The 15,233-nt window shown below is 38.1% G+C and overlaps 1 protein-coding gene across 1 annotated transcript; it reads left to right on the top strand.

The window, feature by feature from the left end:
• The first annotated feature begins 10,832 nt into the window (after window positions 1-10,832).
• Window positions 10,833-14,651, top strand: LOC106668183 (GPI ethanolamine phosphate transferase 1-like). Its single transcript, XM_014396704.1, has 8 exons — window positions 10,833-11,307; window positions 11,974-12,218; window positions 12,273-12,701; window positions 12,754-12,889; window positions 12,941-13,124; window positions 13,181-13,447; window positions 13,505-13,916; window positions 13,973-14,651. Exons 1-8 carry the CDS (start codon window positions 10,938-10,940, stop codon window positions 14,612-14,614), a joined length of 2,685 nt encoding a protein of 894 aa, XP_014252190.1. The 5' UTR covers window positions 10,833-10,937; the 3' UTR covers window positions 14,615-14,651.
• Window positions 14,652-15,233: the final 582 nt, after the last annotated feature.

Raw genomic sequence — 15,233 nt, 5'->3', positions numbered from 1 at the left:
GAGGAAATATTTTATATTTCCAACATAAATTGAGCGTTTTTTGTCTCATAGACTCTTTTCTCTCTACAGAAATGGATTGCAACGGCCGAAAGGATAGGTCTTTAAGGTTGAGTTAAGCAGGTGTCATGAAAGAAATGATCAGATCGATAGGAATTTAGGATGAGACAGTACGTACTAAAACGGAAGGATTTGAGATTCAGCAGTACATCCTGGTTGGGTGTGTTGTGGAGTGGAAGCTGATCTGCTGTTCAGGAAAGATTGATAAGCTCATATTTTTGTAAGCTTTTTCCACCCAGTGCCATCTGTATACCAAGTCATTCTGTCCCCCCCCCCAATTCTTCTTCTCTTTTGTAGACTATTGAAACTTAAAAGAGCGTTGAAAAGTGTTTCTAGGATCTTGCAGTCAGTCCTCATTTCTAAGAACGGGTGTCTGATTTTATTAACTATTGAGGTGAGTCCGATGATTTTTCCATTCAATTGGATTGTTTCTGGAGCTTAAATAAGCTTTCCCTCGCGTCTCCTTGTAAAAATATTTCTAATGGAATTGTAGCAGTGTTTCTAGTGCAGGATACAGTGAAATTAGATCCTGTACAACTGCTCTGCAATAGGTAAGAAAAGACCATACCTGGGGAAGCAGTTTATGTTTTTGCTCCATTGAAAAACGAAAATCTTTTAGGAAAACCATTAACAGAGATGAGGTAAAATTGACGAAAATTTAAGTATTAAATGGGGAAATTTTTCACTCCAAACGGGTGGAAAATAAACCCTTAGTGAATAAAATGAGTACTTTAAGGTGCTCCAGGTTAGTCGAGTGAAATTGGCGTCATTCCCTCATACCAATGACATTTAGATCAAGTCCCACGTAAGTTGTGGCTTTCTTTCGCGTGAAACCTCCGATTGAATGGACGGAAATGATTAGAAGAGCCGTGACTGATTAACAACCTTTCACAACCCCGGCACAATGACAGGTGGGCAGAATGGTTGTCCCAGGCCGGGCGGAGATTTGAATGCTGGATCTAAAAAATATCGTGAGGCAAGAGGCAATGTAGATCAGTGAGAGCCAAGGTCGGAACTCTTTTTTTTTCTTGTTTTATTTTGACCGTCTTGGGAGGATTACATAAGTGTAAGACCGGTCCGGAGCCATCTTTTGACCCACAACTTCGCGGCCGGTTGCTCCATTCTGCTAAACGTCCTGAGACGACCTTGTTTCAATGGAATAATTTCGACATTGGACAGGTTTTATTTCTGAGAGTTTAAATTAAAAGACTCAAAACTGTCTTCGGATGTATACACTAAGAGGCAAAAAAAAATTGGCTACACTTAATATTTTAAATTATTTCTTAGACAATCCTTCATTGATTATCTGACAACAATATTTGGTTGGTACAGATGAAATCTCTCACTTGTATTTACAGTTGGATTTTATAAATAAAACTGTGAATAGTCAAGTCTCTTCTTTGCTGGTTGTTCTGTAAAGCTTCTTTCTGACGTTCCAGTGGTTTGGTTTTTAAAGTACCTTTTGTAAGTTTCAAATTAGTTGGAGTGGTGGTTTTAAGTGGTACAGATGCGGATAGCATCACCAGGGTCCTTAACATTAACCAGAACAATCCGAAGGGTCTTATTTCTCTGCCAAGAAAATAAAGGTTACTCAAGAAGGCATGGATCAATCGAGGTGTCACATCTCAGAGATGATCGTTTCATTGTTTTGAATGTACTCCATAATCGACATTCTATCGCTACTAAGATCTAGCAACGTCTTCACTAGGTAAGAAATGTTAAGTTTACGTTACTGTAAGGCGATACTTTCAGAAGCGTGCGAGAAGACATGCCACTGGTCAAAAACCTCTGAGAAGGCACAGAAAAACTTGGTAATGTTGGCAATAAATCACATCAATTAAGCACATTGGACTAAAATCTTGATTGTGGATGAGTCGACGAGTTTGTCACAACTTCTGCCAGCCGATAGAGAGAGAGAGAGAGAGAGAGAGAGAGAGAGAGAGAGAGAGAGAGAGTGAGAGAGAGAGAGAGAGAGAGAGAGAGTGAGAGAGAGAGAGAGAGAGAGAGAGAGAGAGTTTGGAAAGGAACAGGAGAGTATATCCCCGCAACATTTTCACTCTGGAAAAGCTCTGAGATGGCCGTGTTATGATTTCGACTAGCATTTCTAAGGAGGTCGCACAAACTTGATCTTCCTCGAGGTGTCCTTAAGTTGGTACTTACAACCACTAATTGGCGTTTTGTGTTTATGCATGACAACGCAAAGCCCCACATAGTTGTCGATCGTTGGCGACTACTTGGAACGGCTTCCATCCAATGTTTGTGGTGGCCAGCATGTAGCCCCGACTATCGAACACCTTTGGTCGTTGTTGTCAAAGAGGGTAAAGAGTCGTCCAATGATGCCAAAGAATTGCACTAATTAAGAAAGGCACTCTTGGAGGAGTATGAAAATAATACAAACTCATAAGGTGGGGTTGAGATGGGGAGTTGATGTCCGAGTGGATTGAGGTCACGATAGCTCAGGTGGTTGAGCAGCGGCGTATCTAGCCGAAGGTCGTGGGTTCGAATCCCTCTCGTGCCATTAACTTTTTTTCATCTCAACTAAAAACCTTAATTAATTGTCATAATACCAACTATACAGCACTACATTCATAACTTCATAAAATTGGTGATCATCGCAAGAAGGGGAAATACTTCGGACTGAATTGAACATTTTCTTCATTAAATCCATTACAGTTCGTGGTCGGATTGACCAATTAACTTTTTTCAATTAATTAATCTTTGTGAAAGGTATTGGTTGAGCTAAAAACGTCAGTGTCACGAGCGGGATTCGAACCGACGATCTGCTGCTAAATACGCAGCTGCTCTACCACTTGAGCTATCGTGACTTCGATCTGAAAAATGGCAAAAAGGAAGGAAAATTCGAGAGTCGAGGTTGAGATGGGAAGTTAGAGTCACGATAGCTCAAGTGGTAGAGCAGCAGCGTATTTAGCCGAAGATCGTGGGTTCGAATCCCGCTCGTGACACTGACTTTTTAACCTCAACCAATACCTTTCATAAAGATTAATTTTCTTCATTGTTTCCCTAGAAACATTTTTGGCAAAATTGTATTCTTAAGTTTAATTTTTTAATTGAGCTATATCTTATATTTTCTTTTAAAAATATCCAGTAAACAACAAAAACGTTTGCAATTAATTACTAAAATAAACGTGGTTAGCCTATTTTGCTTGCTGTATTTTTAATTGACTTTTACATTTTTTATTTAATCGCATACCAACCCGCTTTCTATTTCGCTAATTATTGATATGACCTTTTACTTTTCTACATTATATTTTTTACCCATATAAAGATTTCACAGTCATATCAAGACAGGTTTTTCTTTAAACTTGAATAAATATGTCTAAAGGTTAAAATCCCAGGATTTTTTGTTTTGTATTTCCAACAAATTACAAAATAATTTTTATTTTTATTGCTTAATATTGAACATAAAAGTTAACCTAAGTTTTTCGGAAAAGTGAAGTACTTTCAAAAAACTCATGTATTTTTGAATAAAGGTACAAATAGAAGTGGTAAGCACTCATAGATACTTAGGAAATAGAACCGTGTCAATGCTTTAATTTAAAAAAATGAAAGAATGAAATTTAAAAATCAAATATGGCCTTAACGAATTCAGTAAAATTTTTATAAATAATCATTCATAATAATTCTTTTGATCTAAGTTACAAATGGTGCATAATTATTGCTTAAAATGAACCCTGAAAGTTAATAAAATCTAAATCAAAAGTGTTAATCTTTAAGAATGGGGAGGTGAAAAATTATTAATTTTGATATAAAAAGAAGAAAATAGAAGTGGTGAGCACATGTATGAATGCATGAAGAAGAACTATATTTAAAAAAAGAACTTACATTTTCCTACGGAAATATAACACAAGTTAAATAAAATCTGTTCATATGCAGCACTAATAACTAAACCGTCTGCTAGAGATGGTGGCAGGCTGAGATTCCTCTGAATAGAATATACAAAACGTACAAACGTACGTTGAACGTACAAAAATAATAAAAGTTAAGTAAACAAAATTAAATCAAAACCATAAGTGTTTCTCAATGTAAAATTAAAAATGTGTGATGATTAGGGACCGTTAATCGATAATTAATCAGAAATCGTTTTCTTTATCACTCCAACGTTTCGATCTTTATTGAAATATCTTGAATATAAAAAAATACATTTTGCATTGTATAAATTCACTTTTTCTACATCCTAAATGTATTTGTTAAATGTAAACAATGTTTGTAAATCCCAGGCCCTAAAGATGATCTCAATAAAGATCGAAACGTTGGCACGATAAAGAAAATGTTTTTCTGAAACCTACATCACACCAGACCGCATCTCACGATTTTTGAATAAGTAAAATTAAAATTTAGACTGCTGAACTCCAGAGAATTCCTCGCAATACCAACCAGATCTTATGAATCCGGAGAATTAAGTTTCCAAAAGAGAACATAAAACTCTGAAGGAATGGGTTGCTCAGCTAAAAAAAGGAAAATATCCTCCCTCGCGCAGGTGTTAAACCATGAGCATTAAGTTAAATACGCACCTAAGTTTGAAGAACCAACTTACATTGATAAAGGATAACTTTAGATTATTATTAGCTCAAATGAAACTCTTTGAATGATAAAGTTCTTCGTGAAGAAGAAATCTGTTGGATCTAAGAGCCAATTCGTTACAACCTTCAAAATGTCTAGAACGAATGGATGATTCAAAAACTGAAAATTTAGAGAAACATTCCACATTGTTAGAGGTGTTTATGTTACTTTTTACGAGGGTTCGCAAAAGCAGAGGTCATATAAACTCTCGGGGTGCCGGTGTTTTTGAAAAAAAGCTCATTTGTAGGTATGTCGGGTTCGAATGAAGGGCTGCTGGATTCGAACCCCGGACCTTTACCTTACAGTGATGAGCCCCGTGTCAACGCCTGAACCGTTGCGGCCACCGACGCCCCCTCAACATTGTTGTTAAATAAGAATATAAAGTTAATATTAAAATCAAGATTTACCGAATTGAGGAGGATAAATTGGCATTAATTATTTCAACCGCCGTCATTTTTGGAAGTCTGTAGACAGATAGTGAGAGTCTCCTGATTAAATACATATGAAGGCGGAATTTGATGGTATAGACGAATAAAGGTCAATTGATGTCTCTAAGCATCTCTAAGCATAGCAGTAGTTAGGCGTGAAATTCGGTAGATGGGATACGAATATTAGATTCGTCAAGACAGAATCGCTGATACCCCCAAACTGGGGAGCATAGCATACCATTGAGCGGCACACAGTCTTAAAAATCCTGAACTTAATATTAGGTGGAATAGAAGAGTTTGGTTAAGACTGGATCAGACCGAATCGGGAAATTATAAATTTTCTTTTTGAGGCGAGTTATTAGAGTTTGGTCGTGAAGAGCACACCAGATACTTACAGTCTGTCACAACGTCAATCCAGCGATCCCTACTCGCCATCCTGCCCCCCCCCCTACGAAAAAATATAATTTTGGATTTATTTAAATTTATTGTCACGTTTAAATAAGAGCGATACCTTTTTAAAGCCTGCTGTAATGTTTCTTGGCAAGGCGGAAAACTGTAAAAAAAGAATTCTCGATAGCTCAAGTGGTACCTTGGCGTATTGAGCCGAAGGTCGTGGGTTCGAATCCCTTGTCTCACCTCAACTTTTTCATCTCCACGACCTTACAATGAAAGAAGTTGGTCAATTAGACCACTAATGTTTTGCCCTACTTGTATCTCAATAACTATCTTGTAGCTTATCTATACCTATTTGCTAAACATAAGTAAGCTCTCCCTCACGTTGTGATCTTGTTTTAGAAATGCCATCAATTCGAGATTCTCGACAAACGGTGGTTCTGAGTCCGCGGACATCGGACTGAAAAATAATGAAAAGGCGGACATCCGAACTTCCGGACACAATCACCGCGATCAGGCCCTCTGATGCTAAAATAACAACAAACACGATTAAAAGAAGAACATCGTCGATAAACCGAATCGGCAGAAAATCTATCACGTATCAAGAGTCCCGTTCTCGTAGGTACTCGTAGAAGAGTGATCATCCTTGCCTGATTAAGAATAGGCCATGCGAGTTTGACACATGGACGCTTATTTTTGGCCAAAGCCCGCGTATATGTCCGGAGAAAAGTTGCTCGATGTGTTCCACCAAATTAAAGGGCGCAATAAAAATAAACGAGGGTGCAAGATTACTCTTGTACCTAGAAACAAATTTGCTTCCTAATGACCATCAAATTGCAAGTTTTCTAAAACAATTTGCAAAGTTACCAGCTCATAGGTACTAGAAGCTCCTACTTGAAGAAAGTTTTAAAACAAAGTTGTATCTTTACAAAGAAGCTGTATAATGCATATGAAATTCCATTAGAAGATTTTGTTACATATAAGTTGAAAGTAAATTGTGAAACAATGTGTGGAGATTAGTGACCGTTAATCGATGATTATTCAGAAATCGTGAGATGCGGTCTGGTGTGATGAAGGTTTCAGAAAAACATTTTCTTTATCGTGCCAACGTTTCGATCTTTATTGAGATAATCTTCAGGGCTCAAAGTGCACTCTCAACACGACACGCAAGAATGGCATACTTACGCAGAAAACAAACAATTTGAGCCCTGAAGTTGATCTCAATAAAGATCGAAATGTTGGCAGGATAAAGAAAATGTTTTTCTGAAACCTACATCACACCAGACCGCACCTCACGATGTCTGAATAATTATGGAACAAGTAGAACCCATTCCATTGCCAAGTACAAGGCACTAGTTGGTGAATAGTATTCTGCATAACTCTAAGAAAGATTTAGGCAAGTAAATAAATAAAATAAATAAAGTGGAAAATGTTTTATTTTTAGAGAATCAAGTCTTACATATTTCAATTTTTTTTAATTAAACGAATCTTATTTTTTTAAGTTATTTAAATGGGAAATGTTGGACAAACCTACTACAAGACTACTGTAAATTTTTAATCACAGAATTTTTTTTCAAAAGTGGTTCAAAGTGAATAAAATGTATGTACATAAAAAATTTACGTATATTGCATATTATAGATATTAATTTAGCATAACCCCGACAACTCCTTGGATGGTCTATGGACTGTTTGCTATTAATTTAATTAATTAAATTTGTCATGCATTTTTTTCAATAAATAGTACTCAAAGATATTTTTTTGTATTTATAAAAAATTGTACCATAACCTTATCTATTTTTATAAGCGTTGTCAGTTTGTTCAAAGGAAGGAATTTTTCAACAGAGGCTTTCGACCGAGACAGAGCCATATAATTTAATTAAATAGTCTAAAATCCCGAAGCCAGAAACGCTATTTTTATACGGCATTGAGCTCTCTACACCGAACGGTTCTCTAATTGACAAAGCGTTGTGTGAAATAGTTGGAAACTGTACGCCGCCCTGCCACCTTCGGGTGAAAGGAAGCTCAAGGTTTGTTGACAACAATGTAGAAACGAGTCAAAACAGTTGTGACAATTATTGACTAACACTGTCTGCCGTAGTGTAGAAAAAACTGCCACGAGTTTACCTGAAAATGCATCGATGATCTTATTGTATCATAAACAGCGGGACAATCCGGAACGTGCGTCTTGCCTTCCTCAATGAGCTTTCACCAGTTCCTCGCACACTCACATCGTGACTACCTGCCATATACATTCGAGCCAGATTAGTCGCCATCTTGAAAACCATGTAAATTTTTATTTCGACGTCTTGTAAACCCAAATCGGATTAAAACAGGCTCATTAAATAGGAAGTACATCTCATTTTTCTGCCGGCATTAACTACTAATCTTCACAGCCTATTAGCGGAAAATAACAAAAAACAGAGCTTAGTGTTCCTAACAAAGGAAAGATAAAGTACAGCAAAGAAACAGGACACTAGCGATAATGGAAGATTGACGCATCAACACTCCCTTAATAACAAAATGCATTCAAAATGCAATATAATCAGGCCATATAAACAGCTTAAAAGTAAATAGGGTTACTGCCAATTTTGTAGTATTTATTTTCTTAGCATTTTTATTTTACTTTTACTATAAATGGTTTAAAGTATAAAAGGTATCGTGTTTAATGTATAATCCTCTGTTAGCACAAAACCTCTGTTCACCTGTTAGGCAAACGGTTAATAAGGTTGTCACTAATTTCATAAGAAATTTCACTCATAGGTGTTGTAACGCTCATTAGAAATCCTTCTTTGCAATGCATCCCACAATTCGCACATGTGCTCAATGGGTTTGAGATGTGGTGACAATGAGGAAAGGGGAAGATGGAAAATTCATAGATTTTCTAAACAGTGATGAACAACTATGCCTATGAGGTCATTGTCATCCAGAAATCGAAAATCCCTGCCAATGAGATCTTTGGTGTGAGAGACGTTTTCCTCGATAATTTCGTGGACATTGGATTGCGGTGAGGTTGCCTTCAACAATATGGAGTCCAGTTCGTCCTCCAGTGGAAATCCTCCCGCCTCTTTCAAACTGCACTGAAGAGAGCACGAACGGCATTCTACTCATCCCCTTTTCTAGGTAGACTCTTCGGCGCCTGCTATCACTATACAGACAGGAACGCGACTCATCAGTAAACATAACAGCATTCCAATTGGTGTTCTCTTCTAAGCGCTCGGTACACCATATTCTCCTGAGTTGCTGGTGGCGGGCAGTTGCTGCAGTCGTCTCAAAGGGGCATACGATGTGAAACCAACGATTCGTAATCGTTTGTGTTGATAAAGCCTTTGCTAAAACATCTTGTTCTTAATTTAGGATCTTGCGGGCACTACGGAAATGGTTCAGCCATGCAGCAATGACAATATTTCTGCCCTCCCTTAGCGTCCCGCTACCAAGCCTCCTCTCCAAATATTCCTTTAAGCCCGGGAGACCACGCTCTCACATTCTCCCAACAATAATGCGAACGTCTGGTTCATGATCATGTCTTTCCATGGTTTAGGAGACTACAACTGGATTAAAATAAAGAAAACACTAGAAAAGTTACTTGTTATGTTTATTATTCTTAAGTAAATCCGTTATTAAAAATGAGGATTAACATTTGCCTTTTTGGTTTATATTTAACAAGTATATATCAGTTAATTTAAGTAAAATTATTAGAATAAGAATAAATTACAAATATTCCTATTGATTTTTGAGCAGTTTAGATTAAGTTCGTTGGTTAAAAATGACTTACAAGGGGACAACCAAATTTTTTTTTTGATATTCTACACCATAAAATATTAGACATGTATCCACACTTCTTGTGAATAGGCTCTGGTTTTGCCAAAAACAATTTTTGAAAGTTAAAATTTTCCGTTTTTTTCAATATTTTTACTTCGCCGTTATCCTTTCTCAAACCAACTATGTAAATGTATTATTTTAGTGATTATTTTATGTAGAAATATAGGAAAGTTATTAAAGTTTATCAATAACCAAAAAAAAATTTACAAACCAATTATTTTTCCCGTAAATTAGGTCATACTTTTTTATTTATTTATTTATTTATTTTTTGTTTTTTTGTGGGACCTTCATATTAATGAAGCCGTTACAATCAGATATTCCGATAACGGTTTCTTAAAAATCGGAAAATCTTTTGGGGTAAAAAATTGATTAATTTAATTTCATACAAAAGTTTATATTTATGGGGTATCTAGGGGTGCTAAAACGAAATTTGATAATAGTTACAATTAATTAAGGTTTTTAGTTGAGATAGAAAAGACAATGGCACGAGCGGGATTCGAACCCACGATCTTCGGCTAGATACGCCGCTGCTCAACCACTTGACCTATCGTGATCTCGATCCACTCAGACAACTTCCCATCTCAACCCCACCTTTTGAATTTTCCCTCCTTTTTGCCATTTTTCAAATGTCGTGTAATCGGATTGGATTCTCTCGACAAATTAAATAGCCACGGAGAGCTTTAGTGAAGTACTTCATTTAAATCATTAAATTCACTAATTTCGTGGTCCGCTTGACGAATTAATATATTACAATTAATTAAGGTTTTTAGATGAGATAAAAAAGTCAATGGCACGAGCGGGATTCGAACCCACGATCTTCGGCTAGATACGCCGCTGCTCTACCACTTGAGCTATCGTGATCTCGATTCACTCGGACACTAACTTCCCATCTCAACCCTACTTTTTGAATTTTTTTGTTTTTTGAAAAATAGCAAAAAGGAGGGAAAATTCAAATTTTTTCAAATTTTTATTCAAACAAAAAATATTTGGTTTTTAAATTTTTTTGGTTATTGATAAACTTTGACAAGTTTTAGTATATTTTTATTGCAATGTACATAAAAAATTCAATAAATTGATATATTCACATAATTGATTTGAAGAAGTAGAACAGCTAAATAAAAATATTAAAAAACGGAAAATTTCAACTTTCAAAAAATGTTTTAATTATACCAGGGCCTATTCACAAGAAGTGGCGGATATTTGTGGGATATTTCGGAGTGTAGAATTACCAAAAAAAAGTTCATCCAAATTCGTGACACACCAACTTGCTCGTCCTCTTGTACGTTTGTTTTTCAAGTTCGTACTTTATTTTTACCGTAAATTTTCTTAATTGTGACAAGATTAGACCTGTTTATTTCGAACCTTTATTGATGAGTGGCAGTGTGCTTGAGAGTAGGCAGTGGGAGGCATTATACATTATACATCCTGTCTATAAAAGATCGGGACATCAGGGTCATGGTCAAGGATGTCATGTTTTACCACCAAAGTAATGGTAGTAATGAATAAAGTATAGATGCTTTTGTTTTTTTATACTTTCCAGGCTTTTAAATAATTTCATTTTATTTTTCTACAAGGAATGTGTGAAATTTAAAACATATGCTTGTTTTGTTTATCAAATAGGTTTCTTAGATGAAAAATTAGGCGAGAAAATGTTTGAAGATGGTACGCATTGGTAGTTTGAAGAAAGTATGTAACTATTTACCGGGGAGACATCTGCTGACGACGTGGTTGTTTTCGATATGGGTGCATTTCGTGCTGCTGATCGGCGTCATGGACCTCAACAGGCACGAAGTGCCGGTGAGCCCGGCGACAGTTTCATCACCGAGAGATGTGAAGTCTTCGGCAAAAGACAGCCCGGTACGAAGATTGGTCGTTTTCCACGTCGACGGCCTCGCCCCTCTTCGGTTCTCGGCTCACATTGACCAACAACCGAAGCTGACGGCGATCGTGGCGAGAAAGGGCTCGTGGGGAATCACTAAATCGCCTTCTTATATCACAAAACGTCAAAAGATGCTATCCACATTCACAGGTAAAAATAATCTGGAGATAAATAGCTCAGCAATAGAAGATGTAAAAAACCCCTAGAAACTTAGATCTGAACAGACTTTCAACAGCCAAAATGAATCTTTGCTTGATCTGACCATTCTAGCATGTAGGTAATCTCTAACTTTGCATTATCGAATGAAAACTTATATAGCAAGAAAGATAAATTCATAGATAAACATATAATCAATCACATGTACTGATAATAGAGAAGTAGATAGAAGGTTACGCAGATAGGGTGACAGATTCGAAAATGAATCTAGACAGACAGACCGATAAAGCATACAGAATTATAGACAGTTGACAGTTGGACAGTTGGAGATATAGATCAATATAATAATAAATATATAATTCCTTAAATTCACTAATTTCGTGGTCCGCTTGACCAATTAATATATTACAATTAATTAAGGTTTTTAGTTGAGATATAAAAGTCAATGGCACGAGCGGGATTCGAACCCACGATCTTCGGCTGGATACGCCGCTGCTCTACCACTTGATCTATCGTGACCACGATCCTCTCGGACACCAACTTCCCATCTCAACCGCGCCTTTTGAATTTTCCCCTTTATCTCAACTTTTTGCCATTTTTCAAATATATAGATGGACATATAGACCTACAAACTAAAAAAATTTTGTTTGTTCAATTTAGGCTCATATTGGGCAAAAGGTGTAGGAATTTTGGAACAGTCCGGCTCTGTTTATTTCGTCGGCGATCCGAAGACTGCAGAATGGCTGACACCTCTGGGAAATAAGCTGCGGGCTTTTACCTGGCAAGAACCATCTTGGGACAAATACAGCTACATGTCAGACGACAAAGCTGCCGACGAGTGGGTGCAGAAACAGACACTGGCGTTGTTAAATACAAAAACCTTCCCTGAAATCAACCGCGATAAGGTTGTAAACTAAACCAAACTGTTTTAGGTTTATACAAATTACTTTTTCCCCTAGGCTGTTATTATGATAAGATTCGTCGGACATGATATGTCTGGGGAGCTCGAAGGCGAAAACTCCTTGAGGGCGAAGGATGCTCTTGTTCGGATATTAGCCATGATCACGAATATAATAACAGTCGCTGAGGATAAATGGAACGACCAGAGGACGACGTTCGCAATACTTTCGGATAGTAACGAATCGCCGATTGTGACATGGGGTCCGGCGATTTCGTCCGCACTAGTGCCCGAGCCGAATCCATCGAACATCAACTGGAAATCTCCTTACACGAAGAGAAGGGACATGGACAGGCGATCCGTGGCACCCCTGCTAGCCTGCATTCTCGACGTCGAACCGCCGATCGATTCCGTGGCGGGTCTTCCGATCGACTTCCTCGAAGAAAAGCCGAGGATGAAAGCACAATGCTCCTCAAAAACGGCCACTCAGGTAAACAGCATACAAAAAAAACATAGCTTTATCTGATCAATTTATTGTTTAGATTATGAAATTGTTCCTGGAAACAGCCAAGCATCACCAAAGCTACGGTAGGATTAAACTCACGACTCTTTGGACCTCAATAACACAAAAGAGCGCTATCAAAATGTCCGATATTATCGACGGCGCTTATGAAGATGGTAAATGCCTCGATTACAACAACGATCAGGAATAATTTATTATCATTTCAGGAGATTATCTCGGTGTTATTGCTGCGTCGAAGATACTCACGGACAGATGTTTACGTGGAATGCACTACTATGGAGAGTTCAAAAGGAAGTTTAGCACATATCTTCTTTTGCTGACCGTGCTAGGATGGACTTTCGCCTGTGCCACTTGGCTCTGTCCCAGACTAGACATAGACTTAGGCCCTGCGTAAGAAACATCTTCAAATTATACGTTCTATTTTTAATGTTTATTTTCATTAAAAGGGAAAATGGTCCGAAGACGGTTGTGTACTGCAGGCCCAGGGTTATTTTCGACATAGTGATGGCTTTGGTTTCCACCGGGTTAATAGTAGTATGCTGCTTCGACGGTCTGCCTTGGCGATTCCATTCATACCTCTTGACACCTTGTTTTATCTGGTGGACAGCATTGAGGGACTCTCAGTACTGGATGAAAGTTTATAAATGCTCCATGCACCCAGAAGCCATGAGTTTCGTGAGCGGCATATACGTAGCTTTCGCCGGGATCTGCTGGTAATTAAAAACAAAACCATGAAATATAGCAAAGGTGTATATTTTAATTGTTGGCAGGTCTATAATAAGCGATAGACTATCGTTGTCGCTTCTTCTTGTCGGGACACTAACCTTCTCGTCGTTCTTTTCGATGATGAAGACCAAATCCGTCCGCCTTAAGATTTGGCTGCTCACGTCGATTCCGTTCATTGTGCTCTTGCATGACAGAGCGAACGAGATAGACGAAGATTCCGGCCTTACGCACGTCATGTCCGCTGTCGCTTGGATCTGCGCGGTTTCCTTCATATCAAAAATAGCCTCGGCGAAACTGGGCGACTCGCCGATTTTGGTAGCAAACGTCATATCCCTCATAGCCATATTGTTCAAAGGAACGTCAGGAATGGCCCCCGCGTCATATCATCTAGCTTGGCTTGTAGCATTGTTCTTACCGTTGATTGGAAGTTGCAATATCATAATGAGACTCTGCCAGGTAAGAAATGGTGAAAAATATACTTGAATTTTGTTTAACTTGTTTTTGTTTTATAGATTTTTTTCTCTCTTTGCACACCGTTCTTCCTGTTGTCTACCGGTAGCGAACCTTTGTCCCTTCTAGGTCTATTGTTTCATGCGTCGACCTGGTACCTGGCGGAATGTTATTCCAACTGCGAGAACTCCGAGATACTCAAAGCCGAGCTGTCCGAAGGAGATGAGGGGACAAGAAAATTCGGTACTAACGATTCCAGGCGTGTCTTCTTCTACATGGTGTACGTGATACTCGCGACGTCGGCAGTCAGGATAACAGACAATTTGATCGTTTACAACGGAGACTTTACCAAACTGGACGAACAGATTGTTAGCGTAACATGGTGGGCGAAGGGCTTCGTGCCGATCCTGTGCATCAGCTGTCTGCTCATACTGCTGTGGAAGAAGAGCAACGGAGACGAACTGGCCCTAGGCCTCGCGGTCTTGTTCATGTGCAGCCTTATGAGTTTCTTGTTCCTGTTCATGGTTCTGGCAGGAGGCGAAGAGCAGAACAAGCTGCAGTGGTCCGTATCGCACTACTTCGCAGGGCAATATATCTCGATCGTCACAATTTTGTCTCTACCAGCATCTTACGTCCTCACCGTGCCGTCCATATTGAGCAAGTACATTTCCTCCCCTTACAACCAACCTGCGCACACATCCTAAAAGTAATAAATGTTTTTTGCACATTGTACGAAAATTATTCCATCTAGTTTTTTCCTTTATCAGGCTCTATGAGTTTTATCTTCTCAGTTTGGAAAAAAAAATTCATTTAACAATTCGACACCGCACGCAGATGATTTAACAGTGTTAAATAATAGTCAAACGTGATGAAAACGAATAGATATTAAATGTAAAAGACAAGCCGTGAACAAGCGTTACATCACGTCTCGTATTTATACAAGTCTATAATGTCGTTAATACTTTCACGCCCTTAGTATTGAAGAAATGTTTTTTCTCGTCCGATACACTCCTGGAGCGAAAGTATTCTAATGATCTGCCTTAGACCTTGTGATAGCGTACGTGTCGTAACACGTTGAATCATCTGGATTCTTGTGTCTCCCGTTATTGAGGTTTGACTCACCTAACGTAACGCGTGATGGAAAAATGATTCAAAACAGGTTTTGAAATGTCGCTTCTGTTCACCCTCGTGGTTACTCTCCAATGGTTAATCAGTTTGAAGATTTTCCTGGAATTTCTCAACGGTGATGATAAATCTCAAGGATAAATGACTCAAAACACGATTTGACCTATAGAATAATTCAGGAACTGCACCTTTACACGC

This window comes from Cimex lectularius, unplaced genomic scaffold (assembly GCF_000648675.2).
Source record: "Cimex lectularius strain Harlan isolate CLEC.00 unplaced genomic scaffold, Clec_2.1 scaffold55, whole genome shotgun sequence".
NCBI classification, from domain to species: domain Eukaryota; kingdom Metazoa; phylum Arthropoda; class Insecta; order Hemiptera; family Cimicidae; genus Cimex; species Cimex lectularius.
Note: the sequence above shows the minus strand (reverse complement) of the source record. Positions and strands in the feature narration are given on the sequence as shown.